Source organism: Dendrobium catenatum, unplaced genomic scaffold (genome assembly GCF_001605985.2).
Source record: "Dendrobium catenatum unplaced genomic scaffold, ASM160598v2 fragScaff_scaffold_459, whole genome shotgun sequence".
NCBI classification, from domain to species: Eukaryota; Viridiplantae; Streptophyta; class Magnoliopsida; order Asparagales; family Orchidaceae; genus Dendrobium; species Dendrobium catenatum.
Window position 1 is genome coordinate 1284071 of NW_021318921.1, and position 24719 is coordinate 1308789.

A 24719-nucleotide genomic window follows, 5' to 3' on the forward strand; every position below is an offset into this window, starting at 1 on the left:
AGAACTCTAATCTCGACAAATTCAAAGTCAAACTGAACGTCACGACAAGATAAATCCAACGACAAGAAAAGGGCTCGAATCAATAGCTTAAAGCATATTTGAAAGTTTTAGAGCATTAATTGGATAACCAAATAATATTCGAATCAAACATTCTTATAGTCGAATCGAGCGGCTCGACGAGACGAAACCAACGATTCCAAATCGCTTAATTCTGACATAATTAAGACATTTAAATACTTAACGAATACTCTATGATCGAGAGAATCAATATGAACCGTCTAATAGAGAACTCCGAGTTTGCTCTATATCTCATGCCACTCCCAAAAACCTTAAAGCTCTATTCTTCACATGTAGGGGGAGAGGATGAATAGCGAACTAGAAAAAACTCTTTTACATTTTCTAGCTATTGTTGCCGACGACGACAACCAACTATTGACGTCGACAATAACCATCGTCATCGACGATCAACATCAGAAATCTCTACAATCTCTGGAGTATCAATAAGATTTAACTCAACTGTTGCGTATAAAAGTTCATCTATGAACATCAACTTTCTATAATCCATATTGGAAAATTAAACCTTGTTGTTGGGTATTAATTGTCATTCTTGATTTCCTTACTCTTTATTTTCTTCAATAGTGAAGAAATGGGGATCCTTATATCACTTACTATATAGTAGATTTTACAATTGGGTTAAGTCCTGAAATTTTTTCCCTTTCTGGGTTTTATACGTAAAATTTTTTTTGGTCTTACTATTTTCATCCATACGTGTTGAATCTTTGTACAACGCTGAGGCATAAAACATATACTCCACCGACTCAAATTTTCTACCACCCAATAATTTTCAAAAACAAATTAAAAAAAAAATAATCCAGGCCCAAGTAAATGTAGCTAAGTTTTTTTTTTTTATTTATATATTCTTTCTTTTTTTTTTTCTTTATTGAATGTCTATATTGCATAGAATCTACTATAAAGTAACATATATAATAATTATAAAATAATTTGAGATGAGGTGTACTTAGTTAATCCACATGTAATTCATTTGTATTTACATTTGTGCTGAATGTGTAATGCATTCTAATTTTCTCAGACTCATCCAAATTAATGTTTCATTTTGGATAATTTTCTTACTATTTTTTAAAGCTTTTTTTTTAATTATTTTTTTTAATAAAAAAACTGCTTTAGTAAGCAATCAGAAACTTGTCCCAAATATAGCCAAAGATTTAAAAAAAAAATACTAAAAAATTATTTTAGAAAGTAGTAAGAAAACTGTCTCAAATAAATCCTAAAACTAAGTGAAGAGGAGCAACACTTCACTAAAGAGACTTATATCTCTATGCATGTAACTCATTCAATGAATTACAATCAAGGAGCTTCGATCCATCGGGCTAGTATGGGTTGATCATGCTGCCCTCAGCCTTCAATGTTGGAATCTATGGCTTCTTAAGCTCGACGGCACCTCCGACCACCACCTCCCTCGGCACTGTGATCGTTGCTCTGCTAGGCTTAGGTCCTTTCAGAAGGTTGAGGGAAAACTTAGGCTTCATTTCTGACAGTTTTTTCACTGCTATTTTAAAATAATTTTCTAGTATAAAAAATTAAAATTTTAAAATTTTCTTTAAAAAAGTTATTACAAATAAAACTTTAGCACTTGAATGGAATGGGCTTATCAGTAATTAATGAGAGCTGTGAAAACAAACAAGAAATAGCTTGTAAGGCAGAATTAGTCCAAGGATTGTATCAAACTAGTTCTTTCAAAAGAATTCAGAATCATTCGTTCAAATATACTGAAAAATACTGAGTACATTGAATAGAAAAGACAACAGAGAATAAGAAAAAGACCAAATTTCTTAAGAAGTTTTAGGATTCACAGATAGATTGAAATAGCTTCAGTGGCAAATAAGATTAAAGAGAGTCACCTTAGATGATTTGATCACAATAAATGTTAACTCTATAGGAGAATAGATGTATCTGATTGAGCCTATATTAAGAAAGACACAGATAGACCTGAAAAGATTTGGTTGAAAAGTACTAAAAAAAGATATTTTTATTAGATTTAAATGAGAATTTGACTCTTGATAGAATTAAATTAAAAACAAGTGCGATGAAATAACCTCATCAATAATTTATTTAATTGTCTGATTTCATTAATATTTGACTGTTAAAGAATTAAAAATATAATAATTGAATTATCACAATTTCCTCTAAATAATTATGATTACTTTGCTATAAATGATTAAAAGAAAATCAAAATAAATTTAACTATAACTAATAAAAAAAAATTTTAACACCTTAAACGAAGGGAAAAAAATAATTATAGCAAAAGCTGCGTTTAAGAAACGCAAATGCTATAGATAGATTAACAATATCGCCAGATTATAAAGCCAAAGAAATCTCATACAGAATTGGTTATTTTCCAATGCAAAATTTGCTAAATATATTGGACAGAACTTCCTCAGAGATATCGACGCCACAGATCTCTCCGAGGGCCATTGCTGCTTCTCTAAGGTCGATGGTCCAGAAATCCAATGGCAAGTCTTCTGCTATAGATGATTTTAGCCTCGACATAGCCTCTTTTGTTCGAATAAGTTGCTCTGTCTGCCTCTGTGAATGCAAAAGAAGTTTGAGTTTTTAAAGAATATAGAGAAAAATGTCCAAATGATTCTTTGACTATTTATGGAGGCCGTAACAGTCCCCTGTAGGCTTCGTTTGAGACAGCTTTTTTGTTGTTTTTTAAAGAAACTTTCTCGTACAAAAATTTCTTGTTTTCTAGAAAGCCGTTTTAGAAAGCAGCATGAAAGCCGTCCCAAACAAAGCCATAATCTAATATATCCAATCCTATACATTGAGTTCTCAAATCAACCAAAATAGTCTTTTCAACTCTACAAATATGATCCGAAATGATTCAACATAGAGATTATTTTAGATCATATTGATGAATAAGAGACTAAATAAAATACCATAATAGATAATTAGTTTGAATTTAATTAATTTTATAGGCTTAATTACTTAACAAGCCAAACACAAATAATATAGTCTTATTTGAGACAACTTTCTTACTACTTTCTAAAGTAGGTTTTTAGTACAAAATTTTCAAGTATAAGAAAATTTTGTGCTAAAAATTTGTTTAAGAAAGCAGTAAAAAAGCCGTCCCAAACAAGGCCTTAATATTTGTGAATAACTTGTGTTCGGCTAGATAACTAAATGAGTCGAACGCAAACAAATAAATTTGGCTCTTTTGCTAAACAAGCCGAGCTAAACATGTTGGGTCATCTAAACTTTGTTTATTTACACCCCCTAATCATTCAAGTCAATTATCTCTACATGCTACACATATTTTTGCTAGGGTTTCCTCACCACATTTTGAGTATTCCCAAATATTGGAAAGGAAAAATCTACCAATAATAATCAGTTCTTGTAATAAATCCTCGAACAAAGTTAATTTTTACTACGACCATCTCGTCATTTCACCATTCTTAGCCTTCATTTGGGACAACTTTCTCACTGCTTTCTCAAACAGATTTTTAGTTAAAAGCTCCTTTATAAAGCAACAAAAAAATCGTCCCAAAAGAAGCCTTAATCATTACTGCAAGCTCATTGCATCAATATTTTAACTTAATTTTTTTTAAAAAAAAGTCTTCAAACAAGTAGTCCTTATATTCAATATTTCTTACCTAAAAACATAAAAACCAAAACCATAAAATAATGCATTTACCTGATTTACAGTCCATCTGCGACCTCCCATGGCAATGCCCTCGAGTCCCCTGACCTCTAACACTGCCTTCTCCAACTCCAAAATGCCTTTTCGAGTAACAGCACTAGTCTGAACTTTTTTCTTAAAGATCTCATCACCAAATGCAAAAGGCTGCACTGATATTGAAGGAACGCAATCTACTTTGTTGATAACAAGAATCATGGGAGTAGTACAACTAGTTGAACTCTGTTCTTAAGAGGAAATGGAGCATTCAAAGACAAACAAAAGATTATCAACAGTATAACAAAAAAAAAAAGCTTAAAAAATAAATGAAAATAAAGTTAATAAATAACAAGTACAAACCTGATTCATTTTAATGCGTTCAATGACTTTTTGATCATCTTCAGTCCACCCATCAGCTGCACTTACTGTCATTATGATAACATCAGAGCCCATTGCAGCGGCTTCTGATCTTTGTACCCCTATACATCAAATTAAATTTATAGAGAAGCATACAAATTTTTATTTATATATATTGCACAACAGTTTTAAATGAATTACGTTAAAAAAAGTATTTCAGATCAAGACATAAACATAGATATCAAAATTAGAAATCATAATTCTGGTTAAGACTTCATTTGGGATGGTTTTTTTATTGCTTCTTAAAGCAACTGTTTAGTTTAAAATTTTTAATTTTTGTACTAAACAATAGCTTTAAGAAACAGTTAAAAAGCCATCCCAAATGATGCCTAAATGAGAAATTAACAGGTTTTGTTTGAAGGGAAAAACTGGAGAGATTACTCCAGCTATTCCCTAAACAGTAATCATGCTCATCTATTTGTAAATTCACCTATTTGCAAAATAGAACAAAAGTTAATCAACCCAAATTTACAAAGTTTCAACTAACTTAATACCCCCTTGACTTACCAATTTTTTCCACAGCATCATCAGTTTCTCTAACACCCGCGGTATCGAGTAATGTTACAGGAATACCCTCAATACTTATATTTGCTTCTACAACATCCCTTGTAGTTCCAGCAATTTCAGTAACTATTGCTCTGTTACTCTGCATACTAGTAGAGAGAAAATTTGAATAAGCATCTAAAAACAAGTTCTTTCATTTGCGTTGATCATGATTAAGGCTTCGTCTGGGACGGCTTTTTTATTGCTTCTTAAAACAACTTCTTAAAATTTTTGTACTGGAAAACTGCTTTAAGAAGCAGAAAGAAAGCGGTCCCAAACGAAGCCTAAATTTTAACAGCAAAAAATGGTTCATGACAATGTTGAAGATTACTCAATAAACCTACTTTGCTCCATGCGTTGAGAAGGCTGGACTTGCCAACGTTAGGCCTGCCAATGATTGCTATCTACAGGAATTTTCACAATACATGCTCTTAGAGAGTTCAAAAATAAGCTATAAAATAGAAAACGGTATCAACATTAACAAAGCCAAATAATCATGTAGCTCTGTGGACCTTATTAGGATTGTATTGAAGCATGTAGTCCCCTATTTCTCACCCAATGCAGATTATGAAAATGTCTAAATTGCAGAAATAAAAAGAACGGGGCTTAAATACAGGAAAAATATGAAGCTTGCCAAGTTCAATACTCAATATAGAAGTAGAAAAAGCTCACGTCTCCTTAATTGTCCAAGTTGTAAAAAGAATAAACATAATTTTTGCGCCCCAGATCCCAAATAACTATTTAAATATTTGTGGCCAAATCCTCTGCATGCAAAAGGTAGAGTTGATAAGACCCACAGCCCAATAACAATTCATGACCTGATTCTCTACATATGAAGAGTAAAGTAAAAAAGGCAAACAACCTTATAACTTTAAAGTGTGAACTTTTGTACACATGCGATATTGTTCGCAAAAACCAAAAAAAAAAAATTGCATGTCTAAAGTAAGCAATGCAAATAAGATTCCACGAGATCGAGTCTGCGGCCGAGTGGCCGACGGAAGAAATTCCTCCCGTCTCACCCGGGCTCGAATCCCTTAACTGTCCCAAAAAAAAAATAAGATTCCACTGTTGACTTCAGCCTTCAAGAGACGAGGAAAATATTGAAGTTCGCAGGCACTAGAAAGCTTGCATGCAACACAAAAACATGAAGAATAGTCTAATCAATAGATGTAAGCATTTGTTTTATTGGTTTGTGTGCCAACACACTTAGTGGTCAAGTTATGTTCTTTGAATCAATCAAATGCAAATCAAATTATTCTCTTTCATCAAATGGACATTAATAAGTCAGGACAACTCTGTGCAAGCCCCTTACCCTTGTGCTGATGTGGATATTACTTATGATAAACAAAGAGGTTATAAAAATCATTGAAGCTCCCCACTATAAATCAAATAAGTTGTAAACTAAATGTCCTTAATGACAGGCAAAGTTGATAGATCATTACCAGATGTGTCAATGTCTAAACAAACCTTAAAAAGCATAAAAATTTGAGAAAAAGAATTACAAAGCTCGTTAAGCCTAAGCAAATCGAGCTGAATAAGCGAAAGAATGATCATTTCACCATCCTAGGGTGAGTAGAATACAAATGTTCGTGCTTTCAAAGCTGCTAATAGCCTTTCTCACCAACAAGCCAAAATACAAGATAGGATTGCACTCAACACGCTCAATGGCCGAGCTAGTGTTCCAAAGCTTCCCTATTCAACACTTTGTTACGGCTGGTCCAACATTAATTCCTCCCCGTGTGGGGCCTAGTAAGCCAATCATTCCAAATGCGAGGAGGATTAAGGGAAGAATTGATGAGGGGATTTTGAATTCAATTTAGAGAGGGAATTTAATTAAGGCAAGAGAGATATTTTAGGACTGAATTGGAGGGAAAATGGGGAATATATAGGAATGTTATTTTTGTATTAGGGTTATATTTTCAGGAGTTTTATGCGGTAGTTTCTTTTAATAGGGCATGGGCATCCTAGCAATGTCTAGGTTGATTGGAAAAGACGATCTACCTCTCTAATTGTAGATCGCTTGTATATTTTGTTTCTTGATGAGTTATTAATAGAAATCAGCCACAATTTCCTCTTAATTTTGTTGCTTTCTACATTTTTTTTTGTGGATTTCCTACTGTGATTTGTTGAAATTGACTCCAAGGCTTATCAAATTGGTATCAGAGCCATCATGACCAAAAATTATCATGTACTCGCTGAAATTTGCTACAAAATTCCTTCCCTTTGCTATTTTTGCTTACTGAAGGCCATTCATAGATGTTTTTTTTTTTGCACTTGAGAACCTAAATCCGTGAATGCCAGTAAAGAAAATGGAGTAGTTGGAAGGAGAGATGGAATAACCCAAGGCCGGGATGGAGGAAAAATATTCCGGAATGGAAGAATGGTTGTCGTCCATAGAAACCCGAATGGAAAACTGATTCGAGAACATGAAAGGCATGACGGGGAAATTAATTGAGATGCAATCACAAGCTTCACAAGCTAGTCCTAGGGCTGATCCGAAAGGAAAGAGACTTCAGGAAAACAATGATGAAGTGGAGATGGTTTTTCCTCACGAACCATCCCGACGAACTTTGAGGGGAGGTGCGTCAAGGTATTAATTACGAAGAAGGGGCTGCAAAGAGAGGGGAGGCCGAAGCCTTTTGGAGACCACCCAAACAGGAGGGTGGGTGGGTCGTATAGGGCAATGGTTGGGCCAAATCATGGGGTCCAAATCCGGCAAAGGAAGAAGGGAGAGAATCACACCACCACTACACGGGAGGAACAAATGGTGGAAAAAATCATTTGGGTATGGATATGAGATCGGGGAAGCTAAAGATGTCAGTTTTTGAAGGGGATGATGCTCAGGGTTGGGCATACCGGATGGAAAGTTACTTTGCTATCAATGGGCTGATGGAAGAGGAAAGACTTATGCCAGCAGGTATATGTTTGGAAGGGAAAGCCCTAGCTTGGTTCCAATGGAGGGAGGTGAGGTATCCGATCTACTCATGTGGAGAATTTAAGAAGTGTTTGTTACAATGTTTTCGAGCCATTCAGGAAGGAGACCTCCACGAGCAATTCTATGCCCTAGCTCAGGAGGGGACAACTATGGAGTACCTGTAGAAGTTTGAGTTGCTGTCAGGGAGATTAAGGGGAATCTCCGAGGAAGGATTTGAGGGGAATTTCATAAAGGGGCTTAAGGAGGACATACGGGCAGAGCTCAATGTACTAAGGCCTAGAGGGTTGAGAGAGATGATGGAGCTAGCACAAAGGGTGGAAAAGAAACATCATAGGGAGAAGGCCAATTGGAGCAATTCCATGGGCGAGCCAGGAACACCTCTACTACCTTGGCACCGAGGACCTAGACGGTGTCATTTCAAAGGGTAGCACCTAAGGAGAATGGAGTTTGTCCAGGAGGCAATTTCAAATGCATCACAGAAGCAGAAGTGCAAGCTTCAGGTGTGATGAGAGATTTACACTTGGGCATAAGTGCAAAAATCGAGCTCTTCAGGTCTTGATGGTCTGTGAGGGGGAAAAGGAGAGCGAGGACAAGTTGGAGGATGTATTGGAGGAGACAGAGCAGTTGCATTTGGATGTGGCAAAGGTGTCCTTGAACTCTGTGGTGGGAATTACTTCAAATTACACTATGAAAGTAAGGGGCAAATTGGAGAGCAATCGAAGATAGTTCTGGTGGATAGCGGAGCCACACATAACTTCATTAGAAATTGGGTGATGGACTGATTGAGATTGAAGTTAGCAAGAACGAAAGAATACGGGGTGATGAGACACAAGCAAGATAGAGAGGAGCAGAGGGATATGTAAAGGGGTGGTGATGACCTTGCAAGGTATTCAGTTGGTGGAAGATTTCCTTCCCTTAGACTTGGGAATTATATATGTGATTATGGGAATGAAGTGGCTAAAAACTATGGGGGATATAAAGGTGAACTAGAAGTCCTTGACCATGAAGATACAGGTGGAGGGGAAGAAGGTAGTGCTTCAAGGGGATGCTAGCCTATGTAAGACCATGGTCTCTTTAAAAACAATGCTCATGACAATCCAAGATGCATGACTAGGGCAATTTGGTAGAGTTGTAAAGCATAGAAAGGGTCCAGGAATGGGAGGCAAGAGATATTCCAGTAGGAGCTCAACAGGTTCTGCAACAATACCAGGATGTATTTCTGTCACATGCAACCTATGTGGGGTTGCATTAGCCACATGCAACCTTAACTAAACGTTATTCCATGCCCAAGCAACCCATCATTTACTAAGATAACGTGCATATGGGGTTAACTAAGGTTTGTTACTAGTTGGCATCAAAAAGAGAAGGTGGGTTAAATAGTCAAGGGTGTCAGCCAACCTTAAGGGACTAGGTTATGCTGCTTATTTATACTTTCTTTTATTTGAATAAATGGATGAAATACAAGTTTTATCAGACAAATAATATTTAGTTTCATTTATTTTATTGTGATGGAGTGGCTCTGATAAATTAGATTTTAAGGTGTGCATAAATTAACTTTCAAATTGTACTTAGAAAAGTATTAGACATTGCATATGCAATAATAACAATTATCATCATCATCATCAAAAGCCTTATCCCATTACTTGAGGTTGGCTTATAGAATCTTTATTCTCCCTCCATTCATTAATGTTTGTGTTGAATGAGGTGTCAAGCCTATTTTGAGCAAATCATTTTTCCCAACATCAATCCATGATACATTTCATCTACACCATTTTCCATCTCAATACCTTAACATTAAATTTATCTATCTTATTATTGTATTCTCAAACTTCTCAACAATAGATGCTCCTTGCATGCTTTCTCCAATAGTCACGTCTAAGTCCATTCTTCTTACTTTTGATATGCATTTATTTTAATATTTTCATTTCTATCATGCTCAACTTAACTTCAGTGTCATGTTTATCATCAAACACTTGAATCCATATAGCATAATTGTTCTAATTAGAACTTTCTAAAAATTTAAGTCTCTATAGTATTATCTTATTATGTTATACTCTCAAAGTACTTTTCTATTTTAACCATTTAGCTTTACTTCTAAAACCTATCTCATTTATTTCTTCTATATGTCTTTATGATAAATCTAAAACACTAAACTTATCATATCAAGATATTACATTATTTTCAAGGTTGATACTCTAAGTGCATACCATATAATTAATATATGCTTATCTAATCTAAATATTTTTTATCTTCAAAATATTTTCTGCATTCTTCAACTTTATATGAAGGATATGTATCACAAATAATAACTATATATATCAGCTACACATCAAGCTGCAATCAATACAAAAAATATGGAATTAATGTTGATCGGTAATTATCCCTAAATTTTTTCACATATTAACTTTAAAAAAGAGATTAATTCATCAACTAGTAATCATAATGAAATAGTGATGAGGGCCTCCGGTCGTGGAAAGTTTATCAGAGGAAGGGCCGGAGATCCTACGACTAGGATCAAATTGCTTTATTTCTGAGCAATTATTTGTATTTGATTTATAATGTGTAATTTTTCATTTTTACCCTCACTTGAGGGAATAGGTTTATGTGACCTAGGGGGAACTTTTGTCATTTGTTGTTTTATTGTATTTTGTCTATTTATAGGCCTCTCACCTCCCCCTTGGGAGGGATGATGATAATGATGAATGAAAATTTCTGCACTTTGTGTCTAGGTGTGTTTGAGAGCCTTGAGAGTTCTTGTGAGAACTTATGTGAAGTCCCTAGTGAGGGAAAAACAAGACCCATCAGCCACAGGAAGCATCCGAGCTTACGTTTTATCTCCGTCTCCACCCCCATTGAGCTTGCCTCCACCTTCATCTCCTCCAAAAGCTCCAACCGACCACCTCCTTTCTCCTCCTAACCTTGACCATGCACAGCTTCTCCTATCCCCTCTCTTCATAGCCGCCGACTACCTCCTTGTTCCCATGGCCGAAACCATCATGACCCCCTCTTCCCTTTCCCCCCAAAATTTCAAATTGATCCTCTAACATTTTCCTAAATTAGCTAAGGGTTAATTTCGAAAAAAATCTGAAATTCAAATTTGAAATCTCCTAAAGCCGTGAAATTCTTTCTCAAATTGTCGGGTTATGTTTGGAAAGATATCACAATCAATCAATTTGAATATTAATTGGAGATCCTAATTAATTCCCCTTCCTAAATTAGCCTAGTGTTAATTTTGGGAAATGTGAATTCAAATTCAAAATCTCCTGGAGCCTTGAAATCCTTTCTCAAATTGTTGGATTATGTTTGAAAAAATATCCCAATCAATCAATTTGAATATTAATTGGAGATCCCAATTAATTCCCCTTCCAAAATTAGACTAGTGTTAATTTTGGAAAATCTGAAATTCAAATTTGAAATCTCCTAAAGCCTTGAAATCCTTTCCCAAATTGTTAGATTATGTTTGGAAAGATACCGCAATCAATCAATTTTAATATTAATTGGAGATCTCAATTAATTCCCATTCCTAAATTAGCCTAGCATTAATTTTGGGAATTTGAATTCAAATTCGAATTCTCCTACAAGCCTTGAATTCCTTTACTAAATGGTTGGGCTATGTTTGGAAGGATATACCCATCAACAAATCTGAGTATTGATTGGAAATCTGAATTAATTCATATTTCCTTAACTAGTAAGCTATACTTAGTAATTCCACTAAGGCCCCAAATCAGCCCCCTAATTATTTAGTGCTTGTCCACCTCCCCCCTCTTTCACGCATGGAGCTTGTTGTTTCCCTCCCAAATCATCCCAAAGACTGTTGTTTGCTGCTGAAATATAGGATCAGCCCATTCTCCAGCCCCACTACTAGTTGTTCCAGAATTTGGCGCCCACATAGTTGTTGTCCAAAATTTTCAGAGACGTTAGAGTGTTGTCCGAGAGTGCAAAAGGGTTCATATTGTTGTCCTTTCCATATAGGCAGCCAAACGACTTTGATGTGTCTTAGTAACTTATTCTCTCTCCACTTGTATCTTTTTGATCCCTCCTCAATAGTGGCATTGTTTTATTGTGAAAGCCTATCCGCTTCTCAGCCTACACCAAGAGCGTTGTGTGAGTGGGTCATAGTAGTGACTAATCTATTTGTTAACTTAGGGATTGACTCTGAAACACAACGTGAGCATGTTATTAATTAATATGTTATTTAATGGTCCTAGTCTTCCCATTAGCATGTGATTCTTTTCGTAAACCTAATTGCCCCCTTGCATGTTGAAGTCATTGCTTAAGTTCATCGTGAGTTAATAAATTATTAAGCTTTGTTCAAGCACGCGTAATTTTCAAATCAACATCACTTGCATATATAGTTCTACATCAAATAGTGTATGCCATTATTATATACATAATTACTCTATAACTTACGAAATGTGCATGATCACTTTTATGAATTCATTACTCTGCAAAATATTTTTCAGTTCATTCCATATGCTTGTATAGTAGAAATGTCAATGAAAAAATGCTTTAAATACTCAAATTCTAGATATAGATTATTGATAAAGCCACAAATTGACCCGTTTCCTGCCTTAGGCATGCACAACAAAGATTACAAGATGCACCAATAAGGCATGCATATAAAGATCATCAAGACATAATCAAAATTCATCTTATTGCATGTCACTAAAAATTGCAAACACAAGTAGGCATAAAGGTTTATAATAATCATTATTACCTACAAAAATATTCATTCTTCAATAATCATGCAAAAATATAACAAAACTAAGCAACCCGAAACATTGTCGGATATACCATCTAACTTTTAGTAACAAAGACCAATCCTGCTATTATTGCATTAATGACTAGGGAAAAAGGTGCAACAACATAGCTTCAAGAGCAAGGAGCAAATACGAGGAATGAAGGGCTAAGAAGAAGAAGGGAATGGAGAAGAGGAGTAGAAGGAAGAAGGGGAAGGGAATATACCTGCGAGAGAAAGGGATGGTCGGCCCGACAGGAGGCTCAGAGGCAGTCGAGTTCAACAGGTGAGAGGAACTCAGGTTCGAGCCAGGGGTAGGAGGTCGGGCATGGGCTTCTGTTTGCTATGTGTGCCAAAGAGACGAAGGAGGAGAGGGGTTTAGCGGGTCTTCCGGCATGAGATCGAGGGAGAGCAAAGGTGGGGAGATTGGTCGGGTCCTGCTCACGTGAGAGAAGCGAAGGATGAAGGGGTTTCGACTTGGAATGAGAAGGACGGTGTCTATTTGAGCAGAGCCTACGGTTGGCAAGCATTACAGGTGACGGGAGGAGGGAAGTTCGAAACCAAGAGGGGCTTCGGGAAACGAAGCAAGGGGAAAAAACCTAAGGCATATGGCAGGTAGTGGACTTGTATTGATGCATATATGAGCGAATGTGATGTTTTATTTGATTTGATAAATATAAAAACATTAAAAAAATTGTAATTTAAAATAATTTTATCATAAAAAATTAGGACACGCATGTCCAACACGCACGTCTACTTAAATATTAGTATTATTTTAATTGGACAAGTGTCTGCCGTGTCCAACACGTGTCCTAGCCATGTCGGGCACGTGTTCGTGTTTGACATTGCATTCTCTCCTCAGGAGGTGTGTCAGTAAATCATAGCTCCTTTTATAAAACTGTACACACTCTTTTGCCTATTCATGCACAAGGGAGGAAAACTAAAACACAGAGAGGCTTATACGTATTTTTAAGCAATAAAAACTCATAACAAAATACCAGATGCTCATATTGTCTCAGAAATCCATTCTGAAGTTGAGAAAATTTTAAGAGCATTTATGGAAGAATACCTGCAAGCCAGACCGAAGAAGTTTATCATAATTTGAGGTTTCTAATGCTTCCTGCACGTCACACCACATAGCATCTATTTTGCTGACCAACATCACCATGTCCAGGGGTGGCATCTCATCATCGAAATCTAAGCGAGCTTCAATTTCTGCAAGCAACTCGATGCATTGCTTTCTCAATGAGTTGACTAAAACAGAAAATCCTCCCTGCAACAGAAAATTCATTCATATTAAGTCCGAAGCACGAAACATGAAAAATGTGTAAACATGTTATCAAACCTCACATCAGAAATAAATAATGATCAACCTTAAAAGCATAAATAAGTAAAGCATTAACATGCCTGTATCCCAGCCAAGGCAGCATCAGCAGCAGCCACAGACTTCGATGCAATAAGTTTGCCAACGTTTTCAGCTTGAGCTAAGTCTAAGCGCCCATTTAGAAAAGCCCGGAGTGTGAATTCACCTACAAGAAGCACGATTTAGAGATGTATAAAATCTAAAACTCTAGGAACAAGTTAGGCTCTCCGTTCATCCCAGTTGAGTGTTAAACTAGGTGTTAAACAATTCTTTGCAAGTCCTTTGGCACAATTTCTAAGTAACTTTTGCTCTACTGAATCCCTTTACATTAACATCATATATATACGTCTTATTGATGTGTTTTCTACCCTTGTTTTTATATATACAAAACCCCATAAATTCATTTTTCAATATTTTATCTTCAATAGATCCTACTACTACCACTGACTCTCTAATATAATCATTTATAAATCCATCATTCTAGTATTACCACAAATCCATCTTTCCATTCTCATATCTGTCATGGTCAACTTATATATCAATGGATTTTCAACAACCCAAGACTTGCAGCCATACAATCTAACTAGCATATTATCTTATCCCACCATAACTCCTGAGGTACTTCTCCACTTTAAAAATTCAACCTTAACTCCGTAAGTTATATCACATTCCTTAGTATAATAAATCTAAACAAACTAAACTCATCACACCTAAATATCATTTTATCTTCTAGTATTACTGACTTATAACTAGTAATAGCACACCTATATGGATCTTCTTCATGATCAAATCCACTTCATTTTTTTTTGGAATAATTTAGAGGGAATTTTATATGCATATCACTTCAAATTATTATATTTACTTATCTAACACTCAAAGTATACTTCATATACCTAACACCCAAATACACCCGTTTCATCTAAATTACCACTCCATCACCCTACCGCCCGACTAGTCGCATCTTTGTTGCAAGAGCAAGTTTGCTCTTCGTCTTCTCCATTTCTTCGGTGCTATCGAATCGGAAGTGTAGACTGAAGCTCACCGCGAAGACAAAACCCCTATCAGCCCGACCCCTGGCATCTTCTTTAGTTTCACGGTTTGTTTTTCGACTTCTCCATTTCTTTGTTGCTATCGGATCGTAAGTGTAGATCGGAGCTCGCCGTAAAGGAAAAACCTATTAGTTTGACCACTCGCATCTTCTTCGGTTTCATAGGTTGTTTTTCGTTTGCTCCATTTCTTCTTTGCTATCGAGATCGAAAGTCCATAACGGAGCTCACAGCCATGGTAACAATATCTATCCTCTCTATAGCATTTTTCTTTTCGTCTTGTCCATTTCTTCGTTGCTATCGGATCGGAAGTCTCGACCGAAGCTCGACGCCAACAAGTAGAACCCTTTTTGTATAGGTTATGGTATGTTCGAATTGTATTGTTGATTGTCTAGATATCATACCATCAGGATATCTTCCTTTATTTTGTTGTCTCAAGAAGCACAAGCAGATACCAAACCTTCTCTTATATTGTTAAAAAATTGATCCAGGTAAATAAAAGTTTGCGCATATGGAATCAAGTTACACTCACTTCAATTCAAGTCATATTACCAGACAATCAAATTGCAGGAGAATTAGAAGGTCTTGTAATGTCAATCAACAACAAAGAAACTCAACAAATGGAATGAAAAACAACTTTCAATTGAATTTATACTGAAGAAAATAAAAGATTCATATCACACATTTCTCTCAATAAAAAAGAATCAGAACCCCCCCCCCCCCCCCCCCCCCCAATTCTCATCTTTACCATGAATCCTCTCTCCACATGAACGCCCAGGATTGGAGAAGACGAAGGGAGAGAAGCTCAAACTGAGTACCTGTTCGAGCGAGGAAGAGGTGAAGGGAGATCTTCTCGGTTTGGTTCTTCACACTATTGTCGTCGGACACATATTCTGCTCGGTTAGGTTGCTCGCATAGGATGGAGGAGTGTGTCACTCTCTTCTAATGACGGAAGGCAAACACTCTAGCGAAAAAAAGATTGGGTTTTCGTGCGACAAAGGCAGGGTCAGGTGGACACTGCAGCAACGAAGAAGAAGGAATTTCACACGTGAAAGGCAAAGTTTTGACGGAGTGATAATTTAGATGAAACATAGTGTATTTGGGTGGAATGTATGTGAATAGTACACTTTGGTTGTTATATAAGTAAATATAATAGTTTGATGTGTTATGTATGTAAAAATCCCTAATTTATAATATACCACATTACTCTATTCATTGTGTTCTTCCAACATATTTGATTTTTAAAACTATCATTTAATAATTAGTCTTAGCAACTTTCCACTCTTTTTAACTAATATTATCAATTTTAATGTATTTAGTTTAATCAATGTCATTGAATATTTTCTCTCTTACTTTAGCTATTTATATATTGCATTTTCTCCTTTCTTAATACCTCGCCTATTACATAAATTATCAAAGTTTTAGTTTTCTTTTTCTTTGCTCGCTATCATTTTTGCAAGCCTTTTTGCTTTCTTACAATCATTATAAGTTTCAAAGGAGTTTATTTTTTCCAACTCCTTTATTGCACATTTCTTTTTCTTGGTAATATTTTGAATATCCTCACTCCTTAATTGCACATATCTTTTTCTTGGTGATATTTTGTACCACCAAATATATTTGCTTATGTACAATCTACTTTTAAGCTCTCTTAAAACTTTATCTCTCAACTTTAAAACAAAAAAATAATCATTAATACTAAAGAACAACAAACAAGTGCCAAAGAAAACAAATAGTTAGCAAGGGTACTCACTTTGGTGCTTGGGCGAGGTAGGTAAGGCAAAACAATAGCGCCTCACCCACCTCCCCAAGCAAGTGTATTACTAAAGTGTCCCTAGAAAAAATGCCTTCAGTTGCAAGGTAATAAGGTGAACATCATTCATTGATCTAAGAGATAAGAACTAGTACCTCAAATTCTAAAAATTAAATAGCCTTGATGATAAAAACTTGACGATGTATTATGTGAAAAAAAACATCAGGAGTCCGAGAAACAATCATGCATTCTTGAAAACAAGCCGTACAAATATCATGAGAAAAAACTTGAGGTGTAAAATAGTAAAAATAAAGAGAAAGAGTCCAAGAAAATAGAGAAAAAGATAAATGGCTACGGATCAAGTGGCATAGAAGAAAGAAGTCAAGAACAGATATTTTTACATAATATATTTAGCAACACTTTTAAACATGAAAGACAATTAACTAAAAATTCATAATTTTGAGTAATATAATTTATTTTGACAATTATCATTTCATACTCTTCAAAACCTTCTCCCCAAATTTAAAATAAATTTAGGTGATAATTCTATAAGCTCCACTTTGCTTGAGCGAACGCCTACAGTTGCATGCCTTACGTGAACCTATTGATTTTGAAAATACTACTTAAAAGCTTGCCCCAAAAAAAAAACTCATTGCATAACCAACATAACAAACTTTTCAAATAAGAATTGAGCAACCATAACCACAAATTAAAAGGTAAATAAGATGCTAACCAGGCTCCGCAAGCCTTGCCCCAGCCTCCAAGCAAGCCCTCAGCACACGGCGCAAACATAAATCATTACCATGACATTGAAGCTCAACCACATCTTCTTTTGTGTAAGACCTAGGAGCTAACATAGGAATTGCCAAAACCTAAGCATGGCATTAAGAAAGAAAAAAAAATTAACCAAAAACCCTGAAAAATAATTTGGAACGTGATAGAACCAAAACTAGAAAGGCTGCTTTGTCAAATTTGCCCACTTAGCCCTTGAAGTAGAAAAGTTAGCTCCAACCTAAAAAAAGCATTTCAGAACTAAAAAACTTGCATGCTTGGAAATGATAAAGAACACCCCTATTAAGTTATTTATCAACGTAAATTAAATGGATCCTATCAAAAGAATAATTACCCCTGTGTATTCAAATTTGTCCTGCCTACCACCTAGAATGCAAATATGATAAATGTCATGCTAAAACTAAGACTTCTTTCTAAATTTAAGCCCGAGTCAACAACAAAGTGAAAGGTAAAAAAACAAAAAACTAGTGAAGAAAGACATTGGAATCCCAACAATAATGAAGATCAATATGCGATTCAACCAACTAAAGTAGTAATTTTTTTAACTTCAATTAATATTTTTCATAAATATGAAAAAAGGTCACAATAAACAAATATCAGCATGGCAATAAATTCCATTAATATTTAACTTTAGAACAAATAATGATAACCAAAGTGGCAAGATATTCATATAGGAGGCATAGAAAGGGAGCTTATATATCTATCACCCATATTTCATACTGGTGAGAGCGTACAACATGAGAAATGTGTCTCTCTGTACAGCATAACAATTTATGTGGTAAATGCCAGCCTGACAACTTTGATGAAGCTATAGGCCGTTCAGTATTATTTCATAAAACAGAAGAACAGTACGATTCAGTACAACAGTAGGATTAAAAAACAAAAGAAAGCTATCGTAGTATACTGAAGAAAAGAAGAGGGGAATGAGCATATATATGCTATTGTAGATGCCAGGGCTGGAACCAACCTTGATTCTTAGGGGGGCAAATTTATAAATAATATCTCTACACAATGTGTTTAATTCTGCTAGGGGGGCAATCACCTAAAGATCATAATATTTTAATTTTTTTAGGTGGGCAATTGCCAAAAAACTCCTATAATAAAGAGTAAAAAAAAGATGGATGGGAACAAATTACCTAAATATCCATGTAATAAACAATTTTTTAATTTTTTTAGGGGGGGCAATTGCCCCCCCTAGGGACTAGGTGGTTCCGCCCCTGATAGATGCCCATCCTTCACACACAAATGAAACTTCAGGCTTTCACATTCAGTTGAAATAGCAAGGCATTATACTAAATGCAAGATGAAAAAAATGCTGCCATATATTAGATGTTCTGAAAAAAACTATCTTCTCTATATATTAGGTAGCATACTTGAAGAGTAGACAGCAGATATGTGCGGGGTCATGTCATATTAGAGTGTTCCCAAATTTTGTGAAACTAATCAATCTGCTTTTATAACACTAGAGAGCAACATATTTTAAAACTACACAAAATTAAGTTATGAAATTTCACTTGAAAACCACTTTACTATAAAGAAAAACACACGAATAAATGTTGGGATGCAGAAAAGTAAGAATGAAAGTGCCTCACTATTTACTGACAAAGGCATGTAAAAGGAATCATTGGTTGAATATTGCCAAGTAAAACCTACAATCAGAAGATACTTGTATTATATTAAACATATGTAATAGATGTAAAATAAATGGCTTCTTAGATCTTCAACAACAACATCAACATCAAGCCTTTGTCCCACTACGTGGGGTCGGCTCCATGAATCTTTTTTCTCCATGTGTCATGTTAAAATCATATTCTCGTTTAAATCTAATAAAGAAAGATCATTTCTAATATTTTATAGCCAAGCATTTTTAGGTCTACTTCTACCTTTCTTTATATAAGTCAAAATTAATACCTCTACTTTCCTAAACGGGTCATAAGAAGGCTGTCGTTTTATGTGACCAAACCATCTAAGGCGACTCTCTCTAATCTTATCTTCCATTGGAGCTACTCCAACATTTTCACGTATATGCCCATTTTGTATTCTGTCTCTAAGGGTAAATCCACTCATCCACTTGAGCATCCTCATCTCTGCAACACTTAACTTAGTATTATGCTTCTCTTTTAATGGCCAAAATTCTACACCATAAAGCATTGCAAATCTCACCACCATCTTATAGAATTTTCCCTTAAGTTTGAGAGAGACTTTTCTATCACATAATCCAATTCAACCATCCAACTTGAATTCTACTGATAATATCCCCATCTATTTCACCATTACTCTGAACAATAGATCCAAGATACCTAAAACGTGTACTCTTATTAATGACTTGATCGCCCAAAGTCACAATCCCCCCACTAGATCTATTACTACTAAAATTACACTCCATGGATCATCATTAAACAAAATTAAATTATATAAAACAAAAAATAATTTATCTTGTTATGTTGTATACCAAAAAAATAAAGGGACTATCAAACAAAGCTAATAAGAATAAGTGGCCATTCTCATATGATAGTAATATAGATGAGCATAAAGATTATATGCATGATTGTTAGGAAAAACATACAACTTTTATGTGGAAGCGCCTACTATGAGTAAACACGATGAACACATAATAACAAAAGGAGACCAAATACTATAAGAAGACATTAAGGTTTATGTTATTTGGTAGAAACATTAACTACATGATATGGAGTTTTTTTGGTGAAGCTCCCATGGAACTAACGGTTCTCGACTTCAACTAACTATATTTGAGCCTCTTCTATTCGGTGCCTTCAATAATCTTCTTTGTAGCAAGATTTACAAGCATCCTCCCACCTCATCAATATTTGCAAATGCAAGATTCACAGCTTTTTCATGATCAAATGTGACTCGTATAGTTGGTTCAACAACTTTAAGTGAGAATTGCAGCCTTCCTGCAATCCATGTTGTGGATTGCAACTTGCAAGGGATTGTGATTTGTAGCTTTCTAGCTTTTTGTCCACCTCTTGGATTTGTTCATCAAAGTGATTTGGAATCTTAAATGTCCTTCATGTTCTTGTCATATAAAGTCAAATTATGTTCACTAAAAAGAGTAGATGTCATAAAGATCCCATTGAACTTACTGAGACCTCGACTAGAATGACTGAATTGGTTATGAAGGCAACCATTAAGGGGATCTCTACAGTGACGGTATAAGGTATTATCGAGCAAATCAAAGGACACAAGTAAAATGATGATCTTGTTTAACGAATGTTCATGATGACAAGAAGGTGTTGAGCTTTATATTAAGAAGGTTCATGATGGCTTTGTTGATTGCCTTCTATTAATTGCTATTATGTTAATGACTAAAGGAAGAGAACTTAAGGTTTACACCATAGAGTCATAAAAGCCCATCAGCTTCATGTTGATAAAATGAGAGCCGTTATTCATGATGATTGTGAAAGGAAGACAAGTAAACATGTCTGGCCACATAAACATCTCTATAACATCTATGGTTATTTTCACATAGTCCTTCACTTTAGTCCCACTTGGTGAAGTACTCAACCAAGATTAACAAGAAGCACCTCTAATCGCTCACTAGAGAAAATGAATAACAAAGCTTATCCCCCAAATCACAAATAGCCTAGGTTAGTGATGGGCTAAAGTTTCTAGATGGGCTCCAAAGATATCCTCAAGTAGATTTAGCAAGCTCACCATGCCCTGGAAAACTCCATCAAATCTCGTTATACAATTGGCCAAAAATAGTTCGATAACCAAGAGAGCTTTTTTGTGAATCTCTACTTCATCTTCTTTACTCACACTTCAGCATATTCAAACACCCCACAAGTGCCTTCATAGCTCCAAACTAGATGAGAATATCATGACTCTTTGTCCTATAAAGCCTAAAACTCTCCAAACAATCAAATTTCTTGATATCATACTTCACTATTACTATAATCCGCATAGAATAATAGTTATTAGGAAACAATTAATTTTTTAAATGAAAGCAACTATAATAGTGAATAGAATGAACCCACATGACAAGAAGACGCCGAATTTTGCATGTTTCAACTAAAACATTAGGTGCATTTTTTAGCTTAAAACTCATCTGCAACTGTCAGAAGCCAATGACAAAAATGACTTTTTTTTTTATCTTCCAGAGATTGGTAAGCAGCCGTTGTATGATTCAAGTAAAATCATGATGTTTCAAAAGACGGTCTAGACGCCATATCAAATATTAAAATCATGATTAACTTTTCAAATAAAAAAATCTTATACATCAAAACATAAATTAACAATTTTAAGCTAAAAAATGCACCTCATCGATGACATTGCCCTGCTTATCCTGAGCAAACCCATACTCCACAAAGTGACTTCTAGGTTTCCAAATGCAACCCCATTCCGCCCGCTTCCTAGCCGGACGGAACACTCGCGCCGCCACTTCCACCGCCGTCGGTCCTGACAAACGTACGATCCCCACCGCCGCAGGAGGGCCGCCGACCTGCGTGACAATGGCCGCGATTGTGCCCGCATCCACTTCCGACTCACCGCCCCTAGGTTCCGAGTCTCCGAAGCGCTCGTCCGTCGTAAAAACTAGGGTTTTATCTGCGAACAAGACCAAGCACATGATGAAAAAGAAGTTTAGATTTTGTCGCCAGAGGAATAGAGTGGGGATGGACCTAAGGACGAAGGACTTGAAGCTAGGTTTCTGGAATGAAGAATTAGAGTTCCCGGTACAGCGAAGGGTGAAGAAAAAGAGAGCTTTCTAGGGTTTTCGAGGCGCCGGAGGAGAGCAAAGAAAGGGCGATGATGGCGGCAGAGGAAGAGATTACGAGCTTGGATTACCGCGAAAGCCATCAATGAGAGCTGTAGCGTGGGTTTCGGATTGGGATGGAGATCTTTATGTGACAAAAGACCTGAAACTCTTTTCAATGTGGAGGTTTATGATAACGAACTTGCATATGTTTTTTTGTTTCTCAGGTTGTCAATGTTGAACATGTATTATTGACTTAAGTTTCATGATTATATTAAAGAAGACTGAGGAATTTAATTACATGATGCTTAAGATTATTGTAATTAATATTTAACACCAAAATTTAATTATTTATTGAACTTATCATATCATTAATATCATCGCTTACATTTGATATCTCAAAATTCTACATTAAAAGTGCTATATAAAATCCTAGAAAAAATAGAGAAATAATATATGATTTAATAAGTATAGATTGACATAAACTTGTGGATTAGGAGAAATTATTGCGTACTCCTACCTGACGTAGAGCTACATCAGGTAGCCTATGATATGTCGCCACGTGCACTTACTTTTTACCGCGCAGCCCGACGACCCGACTCGGACCGAATCCGGGATTACTATGTTTGCATATTTCTCGGTATTTGCTCGGTATTACTCGGTATTTGTTCGGTATTGCTATATGAAGACCAATACCGAGCAATAAGAGCAATACCGAGCAATACCGAGCAAATACCGAGCAATACCGAGTAATACCTAAAAGAACTCGGTATTGCTCGGTATTGCTCGGTATTTCTCAGTATTTCTCGGTATTGGTCTTCACATAATGGTATTTTTCATTTTTGTCGAGCAAAATCGACTAATACCTAGTAATACCGAGCTACGCAAACTCCCGAGTCCGTTACGGGTTGGGTCTTCAGTCAAGAGTAAGTGCACGTGGCGACGTATCATAGGCTACCTGATGTAGCTCTACGTCAGGTGGGAGGACGCAATAATTTTTCGGATTAGGATGAAAGGTAAAAACTTGGTCATCTCCCTCTAACGTGGCGGGGTGCCCTATTGATTATCCTGGGCAAGCCATCGGAGATGAGTGCCTTGGGAAAGGCCTCAAAATTGAGCAAGTACCTTTGAAGAGATAATGAATGCGAGTCCTCCAAATGAGCAACGAGTCTCATGGGTCAAACTACGAGTCTCCTAGACAAGTGCATTTATGAACTAATGATAAATATAATCGATGGAAACATGACGATGGGCTTCATATGTGTATGTGCCTCTTGAAGCCTGGATGATAATATTTGTTGAAGATGGATAGCCTTAGATGGAGAGAACAGCTAGGGGAATCAAGTTTTCCTAAGACTATCGCCTCTTCACTTGAGGTGAGTTATCTAGTATTAGTTACATCATATATATCTTGACAAAAAAAATGCTAATAAAAGCATTTTATTAGTTACATCACCGAGTTTGTTTTAATTTTGCTTGTAAGTGATTTGTTAACCGCTACATGCAAAATAATATAAAAAATCCTCAAATACTCGTTTGATTATTTTCATGTTAGATTTGACTATTGGAGCACACTAATCTCGTTAAACTAAATTTCTCGTACGGATGACCTTACCTTTTTAAGTAGGATGAAGAAATATGTTGTTATGCTACTACTTTTGAATGTTTTGCGATAGATTATATTTAATGAGCTTACTATAAAATTGTGAATGTAATTGTTTATGTTATGTTGTTGATTTAGTGTTCTCATTTTTATTACTTAGGTAGATTTTTAGTTCTTTGTTAAGATAACAAAATGATGAACTTCATTTGTTGAGTGAATTATGCGCATCCTTATTATAAGTGTATGTCACCTACAATAATCCAATACTTAGTAAATATGTGGATTATCTAACCTTAAAGAAGAAAAAGTTGGAACACCATTCAAACTTCATAGATAGTTAATTAATAAGTTAGTGTCTTTTCTTAATTTCTATCAAAATTTTCATGAAAATATATATTTTTTATTATTTCAACTGAAAATATATTTATTTCTCATGAATTAGACAATTTTATTACACATTTTCTAAAGATAAAAAATATTTGTAAGTTAATACACTACAGGAAAAATGCCTATTACTGGCGGTTCTAACGACGGTTTATGGACCGCCGGTAACATCAGCGGTTTCGCCGGCGGTTTGACCGCCGGCTTTTAACGGCGGCCTAACCGATGGGTTTGGTACGTTAAGCCACCGGTACTAGTGACGATCCATAAACCGCCGGTAAACCGGCATACCGTCGGTAATGTGACCGCCGGTTAGCCGTCAGTAAACTAACCGACAGCTTAACGGCCGGAACACCGCCGGTTGCAAATCCGGTCGTCATCGGCGGTATAGGCCGCCGGAAAACCGCCGCCTAAATAAACCGCCGGTAAAAGGCCGCCGGTAAGTGTTTCCTACGCAATTTTTTCCGGCGGTTTGAATGCCGTCACAAAGCCGCCGGTAATAAAAAAAAAACCGCCGGTGTAGCCATACGAACCGCTGGTTTTTGACATTTTTCTTGTAATGATATGAATTTTACGATGAAATGATGCACATATTGTAAAACAGTTGTAAATTTATGATAAGTTTGCCAGCTATAAAATTATATAAAAAGACTTTAAAATATGTCATAAATTACAACATATTTTGCCGCAAAAAAAAAACTATCATAAATATATTAATTTAGTAGTGTATGTTAGCTTGA

General features: G+C 35.8%; 1 protein-coding gene across 2 annotated transcripts; it reads right to left on the minus strand.

The window, feature by feature from the left end:
- Window positions 1-2298: 2298 nt before the first annotated feature.
- On the minus strand, window positions 2299-22175 carry LOC110112589 (tRNA modification GTPase MnmE). 2 transcript variants are annotated; one of them, XM_020844869.2, is made up of 10 exons: window positions 21922-22174; window positions 21561-21847; window positions 17223-17361; window positions 13738-13859; window positions 13400-13603; window positions 5002-5061; window positions 4622-4760; window positions 4058-4176; window positions 3716-3940; window positions 2299-2604 (listed from the first exon to the last, which is right to left on the minus strand). In XM_020844869.2, the coding sequence occupies exons 1-10, from the start codon at window positions 22097-22099 to the stop codon at window positions 2410-2412; spliced, it is 1668 nt and encodes a 555-aa protein (XP_020700528.1). In that variant the 5' UTR covers window positions 22100-22174; the 3' UTR covers window positions 2299-2409. The 2 variants fall into 2 exon arrangements, with proteins under 2 accessions (XP_020700528.1, XP_028550182.1); XM_028694349.1 differs by lacking the exon at window positions 2299-2604 and having other exon boundaries at window positions 3774-3945; window positions 21922-22175.
- Between the last annotated feature and the right edge of the window lie 2544 nt (window positions 22176-24719).